The 17,622-nt window shown below is 43.0% G+C and overlaps 1 protein-coding gene across 1 annotated transcript; it reads right to left on the bottom strand.

Moving 5' to 3' along the window:
• Positions 1–14,016: 14,016 nt before the first annotated feature.
• Positions 14,017–16,938, bottom strand: LOC119404697 (mediator of RNA polymerase II transcription subunit 10). The gene is made up of 4 exons (XM_037671335.2): positions 16,735–16,938; positions 16,539–16,622; positions 16,368–16,470; positions 14,017–14,125 (listed from the first exon to the last, which is right to left on the bottom strand). Exons 1-4 carry the CDS (start codon positions 16,854–16,856, stop codon positions 14,027–14,029), a joined length of 408 nt encoding a protein of 135 aa, XP_037527263.1. The 5' UTR covers positions 16,857–16,938; the 3' UTR covers positions 14,017–14,026.
• Between the last annotated feature and the right edge of the window lie 684 nt (positions 16,939–17,622).

Below are 17,622 nucleotides of genomic sequence, written 5' to 3'. Positions count from 1 at the left end.
TCGCCCATACCTGATTCGCCGCACAAATTATGGCTGCCTTAAACAGCTTCGCTGTTAAAAGTGCTCTGGCATAATTAATCATCGTCATCAGCAACAGCATCAACAATGTATGCAGCAGCAGCACAGGTGCACCAGTTGCCTTACGCATGTGTAGTGGATACTTCACCAATTCGCAAGAGGAAGAATTATGGCATAGTGTTCTAATTCCTATTCGGGACGATTAAAGTGTCTGATCTGAATGTTTGAAAAACCATTATTGCACTCTTTTTTTGTATATTTATTACTATTATTTGTTTATTTATTCTTTTTATTGGCATCAGCATTCAGTACTCAAAATACTTAAAAAAAAATTTTTTTTCATAACATGACTTCTTGGCCAATCCCCCAGAGTGGGTATGAGCCATGCAGTAGAGGATACTACTACTACTACTACTACTACTGGGCACTTCATGCTTGTACTTGCAGTGCAAGGTCAAAAAGAGGGCCGACAGATGGGATTCACGGAGTGGGATAGGTTTCAAACAGGAGAAAGTGCCTCAGAGCAGGCTGGCCGACGTTTCGATAGGTGGGCCTATCTTTGTCAAAGGCGCCTTGTCATCCCTGGCGTGTTAGTTTTAAAGGGTTAGTGTTGACGTCATATGCAGTGGTGGCGCTGTTGGTAATTTCTGCCTGCAAAGAAAAAACTCGGAAGCGGCAGAGTGTAGCTCTTGCCACATTATTTCAAGAATGTTTGCAACGGCGATTGGGGCTCTCATCTCAGAGGTAAGAGAAGCTGGGAAAAAAAAATTGAGGAAAAGGGGGGGAGGAGGGGTGGAGGGGTTGACGGTCTAACAAAGCTAGAGCCCCCTAAGGCAATACGAAGAAAAAAGCTTGAAGGAAACTGGAAAGGCGGCAGCAGGGCGGCATGTCTAGCCATCATAAAGGGCTGCAGAACATGATGGGGAAGGCAACTACAGTCCGGGAAAGCGGGCAGCGTGCGTTTAAATGTCCACATGTCGACATTAAGTGATGTTGAGGGGGTGTCTGAATACAATCCATTGGCAGACATATGCACCACGTGTTGTCGAAAGCCTCAGAAGTTGGGCCGTCATTCAGTAAGGAAAAGAGGGGAAAAAAAAAAGAATGGAAAGGAAAAGAAGGCAGTTGGGGGGGGGGGGGCATCGGAATAGGGCGCGGAGAATCTGCTGGGTAGGCGAGCGCTGTGACATTGCGGGGCAGAGGGCGGTCGTAAAAAAGGGGAAAGGGAACCGTGGTTCGAACGTTCTAGAAAAAGAAAATCACTTAAGAATGACATATGTATATATACTCTATATACCTTTATATACATAAAGGTATATAGGTATATAGAGTTCCCTTTCCCCTGTGCTTTCAATTATGAATACGCATGGTGCACATACATTAACGAACGTGAAAGAACTACACCTCTGTAATCTTTGTCTTGAACAGTGACGTCATTATGGTAGTCTGCTTGTAGCATTCACCGGTGCTTCGGTTTCACCATTGAATTTGGTTGAAGTTAATTACGCCACAATAATTACTAGAGGCCGCTTTTTCTATATCTCAAAGCTGCGATGGGTTCTTCACATGGAGAACTTCAATTCTCCCATTTGACATAAGCTCCACTTTGACATTTGATTCCACTAATTATAAATTTAATTAATTTAACTTCCTTAATTACTGACTCAAACGATGTCTTTAACCATCTTAAGATGCCTGCAGCTACAGAAAAAGCAACTGTGAAGGCAGTCAGCAAATATCACATTTTCCCGATTTTTCAGTATTTTCAGACACATTTCTTGCAACACCCTGTATAGTACATGTCTGCCTTTTCCTATAGTACATGTACCATATGTAATGTCTCCCTCTCACGTGTTTGCCGTCTCTTGGAATCCAGTCAGTTACTCTTAATGACCAGAAGTTATCTTGCCTACGCGCTACATGACCCGCCCATGTCCAATTTCTTCTTGATTTCGACTAAGGTGTCCTTAACACCCGTTTGTTCCCTGACCCACTCTGCTCTCTTCTTGTCCCTACCATTCATGATTTGAGAGTGCTCGCTGAACGTGCTCCATCCCATCCTTACTCTCCTTATTACTTCAATCTCATGGTTCGGCTCTGCGGTTACTACCTGTCCTAAGTAGACGTATTCCTTTACAAATTCCAGTGCCTCGCGACCTATCGCAAAGTGCTTTTCTCTTCTGAGACTGTTGCACATTACTTTAGTTTTGTGCATATTAATTTTCAGACTTACCATTCTGCTTTCCTTGTCCAATTCAGTAATGAGTTGCAGTCCGTCCCGAGTTACTCATCAATGCAATGTCATCAGTGAATCGCAGGTTACTAAGGTACTCTCCATTTATTCGTATCCCTAACTCTTCCCAATCTAAGGCCCTGAAAACCTCCTGTGAGCACGCAGTGAATAGCATTGGGGAGAGCGTGTCTCCCAGCCTCACACTCTTCTTTATTGGGATTTTGTTGCTTTTTTTATGGAGGACTATGGTGGCTGTGAAACGGCTGTAGGTTTCTTCCAGTATGTTTATATATGGTTTGTTGACGCCCTGATTCAACAGTGCCTGCATTACTTCTGATATCTCGACCGAATCAATTGCCTTCTCGTAATCTATGAAGGCTATATATAGGGGTTGGTTATATTCCGCGCATTTCTCTATCACCTGACTGATAGTCTGAATGTGGTCTATTGTAAAATAGCCTGTACGGAATCTTGCTTGGTCCTTTGGTTGATTGAATTGTTACGTTGTCTTAATTCTATTAGCTACTGTCTTGGTAAACAGCTTGTAGACAATGGACAGCAAGCTGATTGGCCTGTAATTTTTCAAGTCCTTGACATCCCCTTTCTTATGAATTGGATTAAGATGATATTAGCATTCTTCCAAGATTCTGGTACCCTCACTGTTAAAAGACATTTCGTATACGGGGTGGCCAGTTCCTCTAACACAATCTGTCCACCATCTTTCAACAGATCTGATGTTATCTGATGTTAATATTGTGTCTAACAAAGAAAAACGAGCCCTTAAAAGTCATCTTCTTTCCTTCATTCGTAGCGAGGGTCTCGTTCTGGCAGACTTGATGCCTTCAGGTAGTATACGAGGGATTATTGGTCAGCTGCCAGCTCGTGAAAAAATCACATGCTGCGTGACGCCAAAAGGAAGAGAAATGGTGTTCCACACTCGCCGCCATGGCTGTGCTCGGCGCTGACTAACACTCCTAAATCACATATATACCATATAAAGTGGACGGGGGGATGACCGCCACCGTAGCTCAGTGGTAGAGCATTGGACTCATTATTCGAAAGTCACAGGTTCGGTCCCTGCTGGCGGCAAGTTATCTTTTTGTCCACTTTATTTTCTTCACATTTATATCCTAATTACTACCAATAACATCCCCTATACTTTCCTTGGCATTATTGTGTGTTAGTTCTCATTAATAGTGATCCTCACCAGTGGCTTTGCCTCTTTACATTCACTCTAAGGCTTTCTTTACTTCCCATGTCATTACTGATGGGATGTCCACTTCCTCTGAGCTACTACTACGCCTTACATTAACGTCCTGGTTGTCCCGGCTACTGTACATATGTCTGTAGTTTACGAGAGCGGAAATCTGGGCGAGTTTGTAAGAATGCATCATAGAGCAGGTAGCGCAAAAAATATGTTGACACAAGCCAGTTGACACAAGTCTCGTGTTTATGTTTCTGGCTTGTGTCAATGTATTTTTTGCGCTACCTGCTCTATGATGTATGTCTGTAGAACTGCTCAGCTACTTTAACTATCCTATCCATAGTGTTGGCGACTTTGCCTTCCTTGTCCCTTAGTGCATACATCTGGCTTTTGCCTGTGCCCAGTTTTCACCACTTTGAGACTGCACCCGTTCTTTAGAGCATGTTTAATTGTCTCCATGTTATATCTTCTTATGTCGGCTACTTTACGCCTACTGATTAACTTCGAAAGCTCTGCCACTTCTATTTTGTCTGTTGTTTTTGAGGCTTTCATGCTTTGACATTCCTTAATGAGGTTTTTCAACTCCTGGGAGAGCTTGCCAGTGTCCTGTCTAATGACGTCTGTACCTCCAACTTGCACTGCACACTCCGTAGTGATGCTCATCAGATTATCATTCATTGCATCAATGCTAAGGTCAGTTTCCTCAATTAGAGCCAAGTATCTGTTCTGAAGCGAGACCCTGAATTCCTCTCAGCGCGAGCTCGTTAATTGGCTTCTTGCGTATAAGCTTCTGTCTTTCCTTCCTCAAGTCTAGGCGAGAGGCAGTACAGTATACTGTACTGATGGCGACTTTAATGCCAAGGTAGGCAAGAAGCAGGCTGGAGACCAGGCAGTGGGAGAATATGGCATCGGTTCAAGAAATGAGAGAGGGGAGTTATTAGTAGAGTTCGCTGAACGCAATAATTTACGAATCTTGAATACCTTCTACCAAAAACGGGCGAACCGTAAGTAGACGTGGAGGAGTCCTAATGGCAAAACTAAGAATGAAATAGACTTCATACTGTGCGCACACCCTGGCATCCTGCAGGATGTGGAAGTGGTTAGGAAGATAGGACGCAGTGACCATAGAATAGTCAATTATATTGCCACCTAAATTATAGTTAGATAAACAGGTTCTTTTAGCATACAATGCATTCAACCTTTATGTATAAAAATTAAGTGTGCCTGACAGGGACGTAGCCAGAAATTTTTTCAGGGAGGGTTCAACAATACTTTATGTATGTTCATGCGTGTGCTGTCATATTGGGCTGTTAACCTTGCCGTTTTTTATCTTGAACAACTAAACGAAGAGCGCTACGGTGAGCATGTACAGGCTGTTTCACACTTAGGGGAAATCTCGGAGCGCGTTGCAAAGCGCTCCGAGTTTTCCCCTAAGTGTGAAACAGCCGTGCTCATGAAAACCATTGGGTTGGTGCATGCGGCGTTCCTGACCTTATCACTTCACGTCACGAGATACAAAAATAAGAAAACATTCGTTTAACAGCCAGCACCCATATGTCTTGCATAATTGCAAAATTGAAAATTTTCAGAGGGGGGGGGGGCTGTTAACCCCCCCCCCCCTAAGCCAGTGGTGCCTGAGTAGATGCCATAAAGATCCAATATGCAATTGACTCTGAGCTCATGCAGGAACTTCGAGGCAGCAGTGCCATCTGTCTTTCATTTTCCACCTATAGCCTCTCCTAATGGATAAGGTGGCTTTTTCAGTATGGTGGTTGGGTAATTTACTGATACAACTAATTTTTGTTTAGTGTCCCTTTAGGCATAACACATTATTATTCTGATAGTTTGTATGTTTAGTGACGAACAAATAAACTTCACATATTCATTTTTGGAAATGAAAAGAATACTGTTTGATACCATATTTTGTGCAACTTCATGGGTTTTTATTTTTTTAGTCAAATTGCTATTGCACGTGCAATGTGAAACACTTCATATTGCACCTAATCTCATCAAGAATAAAATGGTAAGGTACTGTGCAAGTAGCATCGTTCATAATGAGAGATACACTTTCTTGTAAATGAGTACAAAAAAATGTTTTTCTATAGAAATTTTAAAGTATAAGTTATTTCACGTAAACATGTAGAGAGAATGTACAAATTGTGATGACAAAACAGGAGAAAGGTGCATGCAGAGCAGCTTGACTGCTCCCACCTTTCCATTTTTCACTTTTTTTAAAAAAGGCACATTAGATAAATGAAATAAAAACAGTTGAACTCTTTGCTGCATTTTCAGGGAGATATAATTGCTACTCGGAAGCTTTAAGCTGTTTAAACAATCCATCCATGTAAGTTTTCGACCTAGAATTGCACATTTAATATTTACCCTTTTATGGACACTACAAAAGCTCGATTTGTATCATGTGCGAAACGTCACAATTGTGCTCTAGATCTGTTTTCACGAAAAGTTGCGTCGAAAGCAAAAGAACATTTTTTATATAAATGGTATCCTGCTATCCATTTAGACCACTTAAATTACTAAGCAAAGTGTATGTATTCAATTTCGCTTCTACCTCTCTGTGGCTGCCTCTAGAAATATCCTGTCATTAACTAACTGCAGCTGTCGACTTTGAAAGTCATGTCTAGTTGGAATGAGTTGTGAGGACAACACCAGTTTTGAGACGTGTGTAAGTTCGAAATGAAACATTGTTGTTCCAGTAACGTCTTTAGCTCCAGTGCATATAACTTTTTTTTTTTTGGTGGCACTCTTTGCGATGTTTCTAGACCACCTTGTCAAGCACAAGTTGTTTGAAAACCTCGATAAAAATTTTAAACAAAATATGAAAGGGATGGAATGAGTTAAGCTAAGAGTTGTATACAGTCGACGTCCGATTTCTCGGACGCCCGAAATTCCGGACATGCCTGATTTCCCGGACTCATCTGTGGCACCGTCAAGTTCCCCGTAGAGTCAATGTATTAAAAGTCCGAAATTCCGGACGCTATAGCCTTCGCCATCCGATTCCCGGACTTTTTACTGTTAACCGCCGACCCAAGTCACCACCCGACGCCGCCATTTTTGGTTGTTTTCATTTTCATATCCTTGAACCCGCGCAATCAGCAGCAACGCCGCACCGCGCCGCGGTGCCAAACCTCGAAACCGCACGTGTCAATCCGTTGCCAGCCGTAGCTTAGCCAAGCCAAACCTCACTGTGTTCGTTCACGTGTTGTTTTGTCAGCTGTGCTAGCTGTGCCAGCTCTGCGGTCGTGTCTGTGGTTGATCGTTTGCTGCTGCGCGCTACCTTCAGTGATCACGTTTCCCGACCTTCAGCATCCACCGAGTTCCTAGCTGTTTCGTGCTGCGCTTTCGTCTAGCGGATTCGCCGTTTACAGCAATGGCACCGACTGCTCCTTCGTCTTTGTCCGCGCCTTCGAAGCGCACAAAGCCACCTCGTAGGCTCACGATGACGAACTGCCATCCGCGGACGTTGCCTTCGACGATCTGCGCGCTGGCGGCGTGTTGATTCCAGCCGAGATAACCCTTGAGGGCTTCGCCGACGCTGACAAAGACCTCGAGCTATGTGCGGAGTTGACCGATGACGAAATCATTCATCAAGTTACGGAGGATTCCGATGCCGACACCGAGAACGAAGAGCCAGCTCCTACACAGCCAACGAACACGGAGTTGATGCGAGCACTGATGACACTGTCATTGGTGTACAGCGGCAACATGACGTTGACTGAAATTGAGGCAGACATAATCGCGGGCAAGTGGACCGTGCAAAAGAAAATAAGCGACTTCTTTGCGCCCAAGTGCTGACCTATGAGGTAGTGCCGGCCACGTCGTATTTTTTTTTTATAAACGGCTCTTTTCAGAGCCACCTAAACAATGCATTGGCTGAATTGCTATGGGAATCTTGTACTCCGGCTGTGACCCTCTCCGTCAGCGAAAAATACCTACCAAAAATGTGCGTTTTCACGTGCATTCGTTTTTCCGGACTGCCCGATTTTCCGGACGTTTTCGCGGTCCCTTGAGGGTCCGGGAAATCGGACGTCGACTGTATAACAGAGTGGACATTAAGGTATATCTTAAAGATAAAATTATAAAAACACAAAATAAAATATAATTAGTGGAAATTAGTATAAACAGCATTTAGTAAAATGCTTCGGCAAACTTGTACAAAATTGATGGTTGTGGTTCAGGTGAAGAGTTGTATTTTAAGGCTCATCAAATGAGAAAAGTGAACATTGGTGTCAACGCGAACTATGCAGAAGGTCACGTGATCAGAGGCTACTGCTTGATGATGTCATCATGTGACACCATCATGACAACACATATCGCCAAAATTTATTACCAAAACATCAAAATCGCCACAATGTGATGGCATCATCACACGAAATCAATGCATGGTCAAAGGTGTGCCGATCCCAAAGGCAGTGCAATACCAGGCGAGGTGCAGAAAGCTTGCAGTGCTTCTGATCTTGGAGGCAGTGCAATGTCGTGTTAGGTTCAGAAACCTTTCGGAGGGGGTGGGGGCAAGGATCAATACATCAGTTTAACAGAAAAAGATGGTTCGCAGTTAATCACAAATTTACCAACAAAGTCGATGTAAGTGCCACTCTCACACACCTAAGTCTTGCATTAGGGTCGCTTTGCTTTTTTTCTTGTTGCTCATGTTCTCGTCCAGGCGCTGCGTTGTCGCGGACTCGCAGTCATGGCACCACAGAACGTGCTTTGACTCCCAGGTACTCAGACTGCACATGGCAGGCTACCTGGACAATTTACTGTCTTCCATAGCTGAAGGTCTTTTAGCAGACTTAAAACAGAGCTGTCGTTCCATATTTGCACTGGGTGTCACAAAAAGCAGGCATTACAATTGATTTTTCACCAAAGAATCAGTTCTCCAGCATGTGCAAAAAGGTGAACAAAGAAGACACGCGGCCTCGTGCGCACTCGTGTGTGTTATAAGAAACGTACAAAAAAGTTTGTTGAATGCTGCCATAACACAGTTTAAAAAATCCCCCTCTCATGCGGCCGTTGCTATATTGGCCAAACTGGCCGGTGGGTAAATGACCACCTTGAGAACACTGCAATATAATGAAGGATTCTGTTGGCAGCCACTTAGCCATGCACAGCTCCATATATGGCTGCCATGCTATATTTGATCACTGCAAAATACCAAGGCGCTATGCAGACCAGCGAATATGTGAAATATACTACGAGGCATATTGCATCGGCAAAGAAGGTGATGTGTGCGTGGGTGTGCCTTCGATAACACTCCTCACCAAGGAACTGGCATATCTTTCACGTGGATGATGGGAGGAGGAAATAACTTTTATTTAAGATGGCAAGATTGGGAAGGATGGGCTCCCTTCCCTAGGTGGCAGCCATGAGTCCTTGAGCTCTGGCGGCATCCTCGTCTTGCCGAAGGACTTGGAGTTGCACTTCTGGGTCTGGGCTTAGCAGTGCAGTCTCCCACTGCTCTCCATTAGTGTATGTTCTATCTTGCCCTCGCACTCTGAGGCAAGCCCACAATATATGATTCAGGTCCGCCCTTCGATTACAAAACCTACACATATCGGAGTATAGCTCCGGGTAGTAGTAGCGATACGCGACCGGATTCGGGAACGTGTTCGTCTGTAAGAGGCGCCCTGCCGTCGCCTGCTGCTTGCTTAGCAATGGCTTTCTCATTTTTTCAGTCGATTGTACAGATTTTTTAATGCAGATACGTTGTCAGGCTTACCGACTTGGAGCTGTTGTCCACACCCTCACATCCTTTCACGATCCATGTGTGTATATGTATACTGTCTCGTGCACAATAAAACTTTGGTTGTTAAACAGTGCTTAGTCCATTTCTGCCCTGTTGACCTGTGGTTTGTGATGTTTCTCATTTACTATGGACATGTACCAACCCACCCAAGTAAGCACTCTAGCACAATAAAAACATGACCCGAAAAACTGGCGAGACTCGGCGAGGTCTTGTCAGAGGCAGCACCAGGATTCTTTCCTGGGGGGGTTCCTTTGTGGGGGACAGTAAGGCGAGGAACTTATGCGTTGTGTTTTGACTATACTATATTTGCTCTTGGCGGGGCAAAGGAGTGGCAGGCAAAAATTTGGCGGGGGCAGCTGCCCCCCTTGGCACTGTCCCTGGGCCTTGTATAGAGGTTCTCATACGTGCTTCGCATTAGTACATGCAGTTGTCTCGAGCACACCTCGTGTATTTTCAGTAAACGTATACGGGAGGAAAGTGGCATCAAATTTTCATTGTGTAGCAGAATGTTTTGCCCCGCAATTTTGTTAACAGACATGATGGAAGCAGCGCACATTACCTCCTTTTCTCCTATTTTATGCTACTTCCATCATGCCTTGTTGCATATCTCTTTAGTGCAAGAAAGAGAAACTCAATTAAAAAAAGTCACAGTTTCGCCTCAAGGGCGAAGCAATCAATGCGACAGCAAGAAGTTGGAATGTCACATGAAGAACGGCAAGCAGCTAGAAACTTGCTGCGTGCTGCTCAAGCACAAAGGACACAGGAAAAGAAAACACACAAGGCGAGTGCGAACTAACAACTGTCACAGCTCGACACTTGCCTATTGATAAGTATAAAATTAAATGGAATATCAAAATGGGCTTCAAAAACATAGCCACATGAAAGGCTCAGTTGTAGTCGTATTTCACTGCTACGGTAGAGAAACTGTTCTGTACATTGGCAAAAAGTTGGGCTACTTAGTACGGATTAATCATAGAATAAAGGCATGCAGACACAGACACAAGACAATAATTCGGCAGATTCCACGCGTTGTGGGAATCTGTTTCATGCGAAGCAGTCAGCAAGTACTTCTATGCTGTATTTTATTGCTTTGCACCAAGCGTTACTAGGTGGATCGACGTGTTTTTGTAAGTGTGATAGCTCTATGCACATCGTGGGCTTACCAGGCACGTCGACAACACCGGCATTTAAAGGGTAACCTATGGTGCGACATAATGTCAGCCCTCACGTTTGAGTATATACGTCAGTATTATCAAAACTAAGTGCACTTTGTGGTGCAATCATGTGAATATCACACGTAACTTTCGTTAATGTATTCCACCGGGGTTGAGCAATGCTTCAATATATCTTGCTGAATCATAGGAATACAAATGTAATGTTTATTAGACTGCTATAAAAGTGGAGCCAACACGAACCACAGACGTTAATCTGATATGATGCATCGTAGGAGTACATATGTAGTGTTTGTTGCTTTGATGTAAAATTAGATAGCCAGCACCACAAACGCAATTGACGTTGCACCGACATTACGCCTGCATAGGCTGTTTTCCCAAACCAGTTTATAGACCTGGCGTGGCTCTGTGGTAGAATACCTGATTGCCACGTAGAATTCTTGGGTTCGATTCCTGCTAGGATCCCAATTCTTATTCTTTCCATTCGTCGGGTCAACACTGCCGATGACGGTTTTTCTTAACGCTCTCTCATTTAAATTACCAATGTCTATTCTCACCGTTTCTGGGTAGGTATAAACTGTCAATCCCCTGTGACGCATACCCGTACACTGCGGCCCGTGGTAAACGGGTATGTGCCACACGTGTCTGGAGGAAAAGGTTTGACGACGTATGGGACAGGATTTCCACGTTATTCATGTCATGATCCCGCAGTCATATTCGTCAAATCCTCTTACCCTCCCATGCCAATTTTGGTCTACACCAAGTTGAGGAGGCAATCATGAGAGCACCCAGACGTAGGCGGCTAGATAGATAGATACGCAGATAGAAACGCTCAAAGTGCCAAAGGTTCGCTAAGAAATGCTTTGTATTTAATAATAACGGACAATATAAACGTCGTCCGTCTTTGTGTGCCTTACTTTCTTCTACGATGAATGCTCTAAAAAGCAGGACAGGCATTATCTGTTATCAAAATGTTACTGTGTGCAACGTGCTGCCCATATCATAGTTGCCAGCATCTTGCAACTATGCAAGATGCTGGCTCAGACATCATTTTTATTGCGTTCTTTGTGCTCCGAGGTTCAGCATGCAAAAAAAGTTTTCCCTGAGAGTCATGGTCTTTCTTTATGCCAAGGGCCCTTGGCTCATAGCAAGTTTTGCCTCATTTCAACTCTTGGAGTCTGTTAGTATCTCTAGTCAAAACAAAGAAACTAGGTTGGCACTCAAGCTACTTCCAGTTGCAGCGAATGCCATGGGCGAGTTATAACATTATTGTGCCGGAGCAAATTACAAAACTTGTTCAAAGTCTAATATTTACAAAGTAGAGGCAGTAATCTCATGTGATGACTTTCAAGAGACATAGGTTTCAATTGACTGAACCAGACATGTCAAAGTATGCAGCCAGCTGTATTGCTGGCATTTTTCGAAGACTGTGAGCTTGGCACAGTGCAAGGAATGCTGTTTGCGATAAATTTATCACTGACATGTCTGGTGCAGTCATGTAATGCCGCTCATGAAAGTCATCAAATCCCGGAAAGAGATTGTGTGAGAATACTGCCATAGTAAGTATATTCAGTTTGTTACATACAGTCAAAACAAAGAAACTAGGTCAGAACTCGAGCTGCTTCCAGTAGCTGCGAATGCCATGGACGAGTTATAGCATTATGCCGGAGCATAATAAATGAAACACAAACAAGAGATTACAAAGTGGTACAGCTTCCACAAACGATAACTCGAGAGCACAATCTCACATTGGTAATTAAGCAGTGGCAAAAGCTTGCTTGGAACCCCACACTAAGTGTGCCAGGTGAAATTATACCAACGTTAAGCATACCGGTGAAAACAAAAACACAAGAACGTATTTTAATTAGCCCTAACTTGTTTGTATTTCAATTGTCCATGACTGTATATTTGGTAGCAGGGCCTCTCACAAGGTTGGGACATTGCAGAGTAATGACAGCAGTGCACGCAGTGAAAATCATGTATTCGAAGCATTGCATCGATGTGCTCCACACAAACAGGTGAAAAAAATTTAAGCAAAACATTCTGTGCCACTGCCGAAGGAGTTATCTCGCCCATCTGAGAGATGCCATCACATGCTTGGCGTTCCTGTGTCACAAGTGCTGCCTGCAGTGCACGAACAGCCAGCAGCAGCATAAACAATGATATCATGAAACACTGCCACCAACATGGAAGAAGGTGGCAGAGGACTGTATGTAGGCGACGATGTGTAGAGGTAACATGAGAAAGTATCAAAACCAGAAAGGGTAGCCTCACTGGCCCACACCACTTTCACGGTTGACTCAGTTCCATCTCGGCTACTACCGAACCCATTGCAGTTGAATGTTCCCCAGATAGCACTTCACAACTTCTAGAGTGCAATAAAATTTCCTATGAAAACTGGTGCAGGGCCCCTTAGTGGGCTATTCCTAGCGTTGGAATGATATTGAATACTATGCGTTACATGCTCTACCATTATTGCTGCACTCACATATGGCAAACAACACCACTGCCAGACCTTGCATACAGGAGATGTCTTTCTCAGTATAATGCAGCAGCTGAACCAAGCAACCAGATGTGTAAAAGTCGCAGAACAGGCCTTCAGTGATGTGCTATAACCAGCTAGAATGCATCACAAAATGGCACATAAGCAGTTTTCTGCTACATACAATTTCTTGGATTCAACAGGTGTAAAACATGTCATGCCTCCTAAAGAAATGTCTTGTTTTCCAAATGTGTATGCTCCAATGACTACCAGTTTCTTTGTGGAAAGATAGCAATTTACATGCACAACCTTAGGATATTGACAGGAGGCTAGCTAACAATACAAAGATTAACAGACCTTCAAAGGTCATTGTAGGTGTCACAGAATGAATTTCATTGTATGTACGCCATGGGCCAACTACCGAGAGCAGGATTAAATAACTCCAAAAATTATGATAGCTCTAGCGAGTTAATACAGCATATCGAAAACTAAACACTTTGACTACTACTGATGAAAACAATGTGATGAAAACACTGTGACAAGGTGCAGACAGCAAAAATACATACACACAGGGCTAGAGTATATTCTTTTTTACACCATTTGTGCCTTCTTGCTGTTAAACCTTGTCAGGAACAATACCAGTGCCATGGACAAGACCTACCACATTATATATCTCCTCACATTGCTGGATTATGTCTACACAAGTTGGATGATCACTGCATGAAAAAATCTATGTACATTTTAACCTTATCGAAAAAAAAAAAGAGAGGAGGAATAAATGTTTGTTTTTGTGGCTACAGACATGTCTTTTAGAGAGGTGGAATCTCAAAAAGCATAATAAAGAATCTTCAAACAGAACTATAGTGTGGTTTGGTTATTTTATGCAAAGTGCTACCTTTTTATACTAAGGATAGCAGAATACTAATAACGTGTTGAATACTGAAAAATTTTGTCACCATCAGTTTATTGGCAGCTGCAGTTCCAGTGCACAAGATTCATTTGCACACCATCACAACGACAAAGTCCTGTAAACATTTTGCTGTCACTAAGTTAAAGGAGCATTTAAATATATATATTTATAACAATGCCAGCACTTCATACTTAGTGAATTAGTTCAAATGTATATACACTTCACAGAGTTCACAAAAGGCCTCTATGTGGCTGGTCGCTCGTCGCCTCTGATGGCCCTGTATTTGGCCATTTCTGTGGGGAACACCTTGCTTAGCTCCAGAAGCAGCAGTGCCTTGAACCTCTGTGCAACACAAACAAGAACATTCAAGTGTAACGATCTCAGTTGATTTCAGTGAATGATATCACAGACAGTACACAAAGTTATGAATGCTTACATGTATGATAATTGAGCAAGTTGGTATTGATTCACATCTAAGGACAAATGAGAACTTTTTCTAGCTAAGCAGTCATTTGTTAAATCCACATCTAAGGGCAACAGGTGTTCATTCCAAACTAAGGGATAAGAGCTTTTTTTTTTTTTTTTTTGCAGTATGTCCACTTGGTGCATCTATATGTAATCAGTTCAGCAGCGTTGCATTTTTTTGTCGATGGTTTCCTGGTCCAGCATATCTTGTTTTATGATGTTTCGATAGCACATTAGCCCTAAGCATGCAACAGCTTGTTTTTCAGCAGCAAGATTTGGTTTGGATCCACAATTCCTTTTTTACCTTCCCTTTTCTGCCCTCATGGTTTCCACTGCCTTATATAAAATAGCACATTGTCATGACATTGCACACAGCATTTTTGACATTGCAGCAGAAGAGGCTGCCTTCAGAATTCACTTGACTGCTGCATTTCTTGGGCACTTCCACACTTAACTTTCACCATGTATAAGGTGACCACGGACATTAAGAACCACTAGGTCAGGGAATGTGCCATAAACAACGCAAGCAGAGCTGCAAGAACACTGTTTCTGCTATCACACCATAACCACCCATATCCTTACCATTCTCTCTCTTCTTTTTTTTTTTTAATTGAGGATATAGAATGACAGCAACACATCAGAAACTACCACTGCTTTGGAACAAGTCACATTTAAAGCAGTGAACGTAGTTGCCCACAAAATTACAGAGCTGTTACATTACCAAGGTTTTTTTTTTTTTTTTTTTTTTTTAAGAGAGAGGAACATGGATGTAAATGGCCTGCTATTTCTTTTGCTGCTCTTTCATTTCTGAATAGCCTATAAGGGACACGGCAAGGTTACGACTGGTGCTGCAAATGTATGTCACCGGACTCTAGGGTGTATAATACCAGCAGACAAAAGCACCCGGAGAGCACCTAATGAAGACAGTGCACAAACTCCAAGGCATCCAAGGGGCTGCAGGGTAATCAAGAGTTGGAACCAGAGCAGGCAGTAGGACACCCAATTGACTTAAAAGGGCCGAACTTGGCGTGCCCTGTTGAACTTTAGATGCCCTAGAGGTGCTACCAAAATGTATTGCTAAATAAGGGCACAAGAGCAGTGGGAATCGATTGGGGGACCTTTTTCTGTTGGGACCATTGAAGACCACAGACAGTGAAGGCAAGGAAAGCAAGGAGCAAGCTGTTGACAGTTTTTAATTGTAGTAACATGAGGTAGAGGGAAATGAAAAAACAACTTGGCATTGGCAGAAGTCAAACCCACAACCTACGCATTGCACGTGTGGTGCGCTACCAGTTGGGCTATGGTGGTGGCAGCTCTTATATCCAATTTTTTGGGTATTTATGCATGTGTAAAAGATTTAACCCTGGGAGTGTTAGCCAGCACCACTCGTGGTCATGGTGACGAATGTGGAACATTCTCTTTGCCCGATGGTGTATAGTAGAGTAGGTGAACTTTAGAAGGCAGATGACCAATCCACCATCCCATAAAGGCACGAAACATACTGTTTACACTTTATACTGGCACAAAGTAGTAAAGGCCTGGCACAGGAAAGTGTGGCTCGCACAGTTTGGCGTTAAGGACGGAAAACATCACAGGACTTCTGCAGCATTGAAACAATTTACATCTGCTTTAACTATCTTTAACAAGTCAGGCCCTGCCTGCAGTGTCTATTCCGCTAGAAGCCGGGAAATTTTCTTGATTTCTCCCGGCTTATTAAAAGCACAAATGGAGCACTCGGAACAATTATGTATTTTGTTCACATACCTCGAGTTTTTCTAACCATATGAACGATCGCCTTAAACCTAAGTCTGGCTCCCTGAGTGACATGGGCTTAACTAATGCTTTTGCCTACTATGGTAGCGGGGATTATGTTTATCGCACTTTGGCATCAATTGTACGATTGGCTAGGCATATATATATATATATATATATATATATATATATATATATATATATGGAATCACAAATCGTGACGACTTGATTGGAAGACCGAATCGAAAAGGACGATATTCGATACGCAATTCGAATGTGTGCAATAATTGCGCGTTATTTAATCGTATCCTTACACATAGAACTTCATTTCTATTATAGTAGTGAGAAGTTTTGCATATTTACTTACGCGATAGGATTCGATTTTGCCTTTCACTTGTTCATTCTTGGTCAGCGCCTTTTCCATGCAGTCCTTCGTAAACAGTTGCGGATTCCTTCCTTGGTCAATGTAGCTGCAGAGAAAGCCAAAGGCAACACATTAGCAGAGACAAATTTGGTCAACGCAAGCCTGCTAACTTACTCGAACACTTCCAATGGCACTTGTATGTCCTGGACTTCTGGCTTACATCTGTCCACCTCTTGCATCAAAGTGACGATGTGATTTCTGAAACAAACATGATGTTCAAACGCCGATTTTAACTGCCTTTGACGAAAGATGATTTCTTTTTTTCTCCTCTCTCGCGAAGTGACAGTCAAGCCACGTTAGCATAACTTACATTTTCTGGTTTAACGTGGTTTGACCCTGAGGCTGAAAGTCACTAACAATTATTCCTAACTGCCGAACATTCTCTATAAACATTTCTAAATTTGTTTCAAGCGCTTCAAGAGGGGACGACATCACGCTGCTCTAACTCAAGCACCAAACAACTCTTCCGTAACCCACAGTCCCACAGTCGCGTTCGCAGCGTTCGTTCTCAACCTTCTCAACGTCGAATTTGACTTGGCACGGCTTAGACTTGACTTGGATTGTACCACTGAATATAAGCACGGGTGGTGGCGCTGGCCACCGACAAAATGAAGCATTTTCGCTCACGTTGCGTATGGCTGCAAACAAGCACTCAAATGAATGTAATTGTAAATATTGAGAACATTATGAATATGTTTGTTTGTTTTGCTTGCTTTGTTAGGCTTAGTTTCGAAAGGAGGTCTAATGGAATCAAACCTTCTAAACATGGAGTGGGTACATGCGGAATCAGTACAAACCAAATGCTACCGGATAGCATCACTATATATATATATATAAAAAAGATCAGGTTTGACACGAACTGCCAGAGCTGACGCCATCCTGCGCGTAGGTGCTTCTGTTAGGCAACTCGAAGAAATCTTAACGAGTATCCCAGCTGGTCGATCAAACATCTACGAAAGTAAATGAATTCCACAAGCTTCCACAGCACATCATAGAGAGAGAAAGAGAGAACGAAGAGGAAAGGCAGTGAGGTTAACCAAGCTTTGACACGGTTGGCTACCCTACACGTGGGGTGCGAGAAAGGGGAATGATCATAGATGCGCACAAAGGGCTATGTGTAGTACACGTTCTGTATGTCATTTTATTTGCTTTGCCACTGGGACATATACATATATTTTTCTCTCATTTGCTTCTCAAG

The sequence above is a fragment of the Rhipicephalus sanguineus genome, chromosome 1 (genome assembly GCF_013339695.2).
Source record: "Rhipicephalus sanguineus isolate Rsan-2018 chromosome 1, BIME_Rsan_1.4, whole genome shotgun sequence".
In the NCBI taxonomy this organism is placed as follows: Eukaryota; Metazoa; Arthropoda; class Arachnida; order Ixodida; family Ixodidae; genus Rhipicephalus; species Rhipicephalus sanguineus.
Note: the sequence above shows the minus strand (reverse complement) of the source record. Positions and strands in the feature narration are given on the sequence as shown.

Coding starts and splice junctions, on each gene's coding strand:
- LOC119404697 (XM_037671335.2), bottom strand. CDS start 16,856: ATGTCGTCCCCTCTTGAAGCGCTTGAAACAAATTTAGAAATGTTTATA. Junction 16,623..16,734: donor ACCACGTTAAACCAGAAAAT/GTAAGTTATGCT, acceptor TGTTTGTTTCAG/AAATCACATCGTCACTTTGA. Junction 14,126..16,367: donor GCAAAATCGAATCCTATCGC/GTAAGTAAATAT, acceptor TGTGTTGCACAG/AGGTTCAAGGCACTGCTGCT.